At 61.5% G+C, this 4,444-nt stretch overlaps 1 protein-coding gene across 1 annotated transcript; it reads right to left on the reverse strand.

Moving 5' to 3' along the window:
- Positions 1-302: 302 nt before the first annotated feature.
- LOC136464667 (protein SMAX1-like) lies at positions 303-3,804 on the reverse strand. Its single transcript, XM_066463631.1, has 3 exons — positions 2,448-3,804; positions 2,118-2,349; positions 303-1,992 (listed from the first exon to the last, which is right to left on the reverse strand). Exons 1-3 carry the CDS (start codon positions 3,641-3,643, stop codon positions 562-564), a joined length of 2,859 nt encoding a protein of 952 aa, XP_066319728.1. The 5' UTR covers positions 3,644-3,804; the 3' UTR covers positions 303-561.
- Positions 3,805-4,444: the final 640 nt, after the last annotated feature.

The following is a 4,444-nucleotide window of genomic DNA, read 5'->3' on the forward strand; positions in this document are numbered from 1 at the left end:
AGCCGAGCTTATCAACCCAGAAACCAACTAGCTAAATGACGGTAGAAATGACCAGTACTATACTTGGAAGTGTAGTAATGTACTAGTATTACTATCCTTTGCTTGGACCGCTTAGTTTCATGTTCAACTGCATGCAGGCAGCAGTCGTAATCCTCTATTAGGCTAACACGATTGTTCAGCATGCAGGTGTGAATCATCATGGATTGCTGCCAACTGAATCCATGATCTTCGTGAAATAGTACGTAAACGATCGTGAATTATTTACTGCTGACTGGTTTGGTTAATTTAGTGTGAGAGAAAATACTGTTTCAGCTTATAATCCACGATCGTATAAGCCCAGCCGAACAGGCCAAAAATGAGAAAAGGAGCTACTAGCTACCTAGTCTCTTGTCCCGTCTCTACTTCATGATTGTTACTCCTCTCCAACCGAAAACCAAAAAACTGATGATTGCTGAAAAAATTTACATGAATGTACTAATGTACACCGTGCATGATCATATCTTGATGACCAGCAAATAAAGATGGAAAAACGTGGAGGTCGTCGGAGTGTGCGGCGCGTCATCAGTTGCCGTCGACCGTCACCGGCATCATCGGGAACATCTCGCCGTCCTTTCTCCGTCCGCCGCCTTCCACCGTCGCTCCGTCCACGTCGTTGGTGCTCAAGCTACGTTTGAACTGCCATAAGCTGCTAGGGCACAGCACCTCGCCGGTCCACGCCTCCATGGGCGTGGCCACCGTCGCTCCAGCTGCCCGGGCGGCACCGGCGGCTAGCCTGCCGAGCAAGCCGTCGTCGACGTGAAGGGACCACCCGCCAACCGTGATGTCCCCAAACTTCGCCGCCGGCACCACCAAGTCGGAGACGCTCCGCTTCATCAGTGGCTCCAAGTTCACCGGTGGCTTGAACACGACCACTCCGTCCACAGCTTTGATGAGCTCGGACACGGTTGGTGGCGCCGAGCACCTGGCGGAATAAGCGGGCTGGCCGTATTCCTGCTCGTGCTCCACGGTGAGGTCACTGGATGAGTTCCGTGATCCCTCGCCGCCGCTGTCGTCTACGGCAACGGTGTGGTCATCGGACATGGACAGGTTCAAGTCCAGGGGAAGCGGCTCCCGTGCCGAGTGTTTACGTGCCTTTGTGCGCCGGTATCCTTCGAGCTGCTGCTCCGGCCTGCGCTTCTTCCCGCCGGAGATCATCCCGTGCTCCAGGTTCCATGGCAAGTCAGGAAGAAAGGGTTCGGCTTCTTGCGAGCTCCTCAGGTGATCTGGCAACGGCGGCGACCACTGCGACATCACGACGAAGATGTTGGTGCCGAGGGCGACGTCGCGGCCGTGCGAGTCGGAGAGCCGGCCCGACTCGATCGCACGTAGGATGGACCCGCGCACGACGCTGTCGGCGTGGTCGATGCCATCCAGCACGACGACTCGGAACGGGTTCGCCCGTATCGCCTCCGCCATGCGGTCCAGCGCCGTCTGGCCACGGCACGACACGATGGACTCGCCGCCGTCATCGCCGGCTTGCGGGTAGCCGAGGCGCACGGTGGCCGCCCCCGTGCCGAAGACGGACTTGGACAGCGCCTCGGCCATGCTCCTCTTCCCGGCCACGTCAGGCCCGGCAAAGACGACCCACGCGTCGACGTCGGCCTTGCCTCGCCGCCTGGCTTCGCCGGACTTGGCCTTCGCGATCGTACTGGCCACTGCAGCAGCAGCCTCGGGTTGCCACCTCACCGCCTCCGTGAGCCGTCTCACGAGCAGCTTGTCGTCCGTCTCACACGCCGGCCTCGCCGCCGCCAGGCCAAGCGCAAGATCCGTGTCCACGGCACCCCTATGCTGCACCGATGGCCGTACCACCGGCGGCGGCGCCTGCATGTTTGCAAGAATGGTAGCCCCGTTCCACTCGGAGCAAGTGACCAGCGGTGGGCGGCCATGCGAGTGCAGCTGTGCGCACCGGTCGCGCCACCGGCGTCGCAGCTCGTCAGCCTCCCGCGCCTTCTCCTGAAATGAGAAGCGACAGTTTCCACGTGTCAGAGCGTACGTTGACACGCACGACATATAGGAGTTGTGAGACGTGTACGACATGTGCGCGACACGACGTGCAACAACAACAACAACTAACCGACCTGCACGCGGTCGGCCGGGAGTCTGCTGCTCGGCGTACCGATCTGCAGCCACAGCGACATCGGCTGCTCGGCCGGACAGGGAGCACGCTCGGATGAAGCCATCTCGGCGCGCTCGCGCTCGTAGCCCTCTATGCAGACGCTGCAAAGGCTCGGCGCCCGTTGCATTGGGGACGTCATCGCCGTTGACAACACCTCCACCGAGCTGCTCAGGATGCCCTTGTTAACTCCAGCACTGTCTCATCAGGAAAACAAACATAGGAGGATTCAGTGAGCAATTGTTGTGTCAGCTAGCTCGGCGATGCGTGCTGTGATTGCGGCGGAGGAGCGAACCTCGGCGAGAGCCCAAGCGGGGGCGGCGGCGGCGGAGGAGGAGGCCGGGGCGTGATGGGCAGGGCCTGGAGGTCCCACTCGCTCTCCAGCGCCGGGTGATACACCTGGCATTTCATGTACGTGGCACACGTCGCCGTGCCGATCACCCACACGCGGTGCTCCCCTTCGCCGGACAGGTTGAGAACGCGCGCCATCTCGTCCACGGCGGCTCGCGCCGTGTCGAGCACCACGTCCCTCCTCTTCTCCTGCTGCTCGCCCTGATGAGCCGCGCATCTTTCCTCGACGAGCCACTGCAGGTTGCCGAGGTTGACCACGACGCCGGCGCTGCTCGATGCGGACCTCACCGCTTCGCCGAGCTCCTTGATCTTGGCGGTGAGCTGTGCCCTGTCCATGTCGACCGGGTCGCCGAACTCCTTGGGGAAGGAGATGATGCGCGCGTTGCCGAGCCGTTGCCTCTGTATAAGCGTGATCACCTCCTGCACCACGGCGTCCACGTCCGCCGTGTCGCCGACCAGCACCGGGTTGCGCTTCTTGCCCCTCTTCAGCACTTCCACCACCTTGGCCAGCTCGTCCTCCCGGCCGTGGGAGGCCTGCCGGTGCATCACCCTGGCGCTGACGTACGCGCCGGCGTCGGGGGCCGCCGGGTCGGAGAGGGACCTGAGCATGGCGGCCTTGACGGCCGTGCTGGAGAAGGACGCCTCGCGCATGACGCGCGCCACGGACGGGTCGTCGAGGATGGCGAGCACGAGGTGCGGCACGCCGACGCGGTGGTCGTCGGCCTCGACGCCGCCGCTCCCGATGCGGCGGTGGTGCGCGTACGCGCGCTTGAGCGCGGCAGCGAGCGCGTTGGAGAGCGGCGGCGCGGCCGCCGCGTGGAAGGCGCCGCCGCCGCCGTCGTGGTGGTGCTGGAGCTCCGTGGAGGTGGGGAGGCGGTCGAGGGCGACGGAGAAGCAGAGGTCGAGCGCGCGGCAGCGGAGCGGGTGCGGGGACGCGAGCCCCGCGGCGCAGGCGTCCCGGAGCAGCGGCGCCGGGCCGGAGAGCAGCGCGGCGGCCGCGTGGAGCGGCGTGGTGTGCGCGTGGCGGCGCCTGGACGCGTCGGCCGCGGCGCAGGACAGCACGGCCGCGGCGTCGGGTGTCAGCGGCGGCGCGGCCGACGGCAGCGTGGCCACGGCCGGGGTCGCCACGTAGGCTCTCATGCCTGTGCTCTCGTCGTCTGCCGCTGCGCGCGGTTAGTTATCGACGGGCGGCTGATGCCGCGTCGCGGTAGCGGTGGTGTTATAGGTTTAGCGGCGGGAGGTGTACGTGCTGATCAGCTGGTGTCGTGGGTTAGTTCGGTGTCTGCTTGGGATGTGATCGAACTCCAAGCCGTGGAGTGGAGTGGAGTGGTGGTGGTAACTGCAGCCTGAGCCTGCAGGTAGTAGAAACAGGGCCAGGAAGCGTGCGTGCAGCTGAAAAAGAGGCGGGGACAGGATGGAGATTTTTTAACGTGCTAGCATGTGGTATGTGCTTCTGCCAGAGCGGGGCCGCCGCAACAAAGCAAAGCATGAGAACCATTCAGATTCGGCCCTTTCCAAGATTGCAGATTGGAGCTTGTGCTCAGGATGTTCAGTTCCAGTCAATTATTTCACTGGCTGCTAGTTAAACCATTCTGACAGATACATGTCTGCTTTATATTTCTGGTTTAGTCGTCATTTTTAGTGAAAGACGTTACAGTATAATTCTCAATACAGTGCTCAGTGCGCTCTTGGATAGATTTTGTTAGCCATCCATATATTGCCTCCCATGTAGGGATGACAATAAGGGTTCGTTCGGTTACGGCTTTAAGAGGCCAGGAATCAATCCGGTAGTGAAAGCTTATATAAATTAAAGTAACAATCCGGCCAGGATTTCTTCCCAGAGCTCATTCCTGGTGAAACGAACATGACCTAAAGGATTTTTCCATGGTGGATTGGTTCCCCATCCCGGTCCCTTCCTCGCCAACGGGGACATTTTCTCTC

The sequence above is a fragment of the Miscanthus floridulus genome, chromosome 7 (genome assembly GCF_019320115.1).
Source record: "Miscanthus floridulus cultivar M001 chromosome 7, ASM1932011v1, whole genome shotgun sequence".
NCBI classification, from domain to species: domain Eukaryota; kingdom Viridiplantae; phylum Streptophyta; class Magnoliopsida; order Poales; family Poaceae; genus Miscanthus; species Miscanthus floridulus.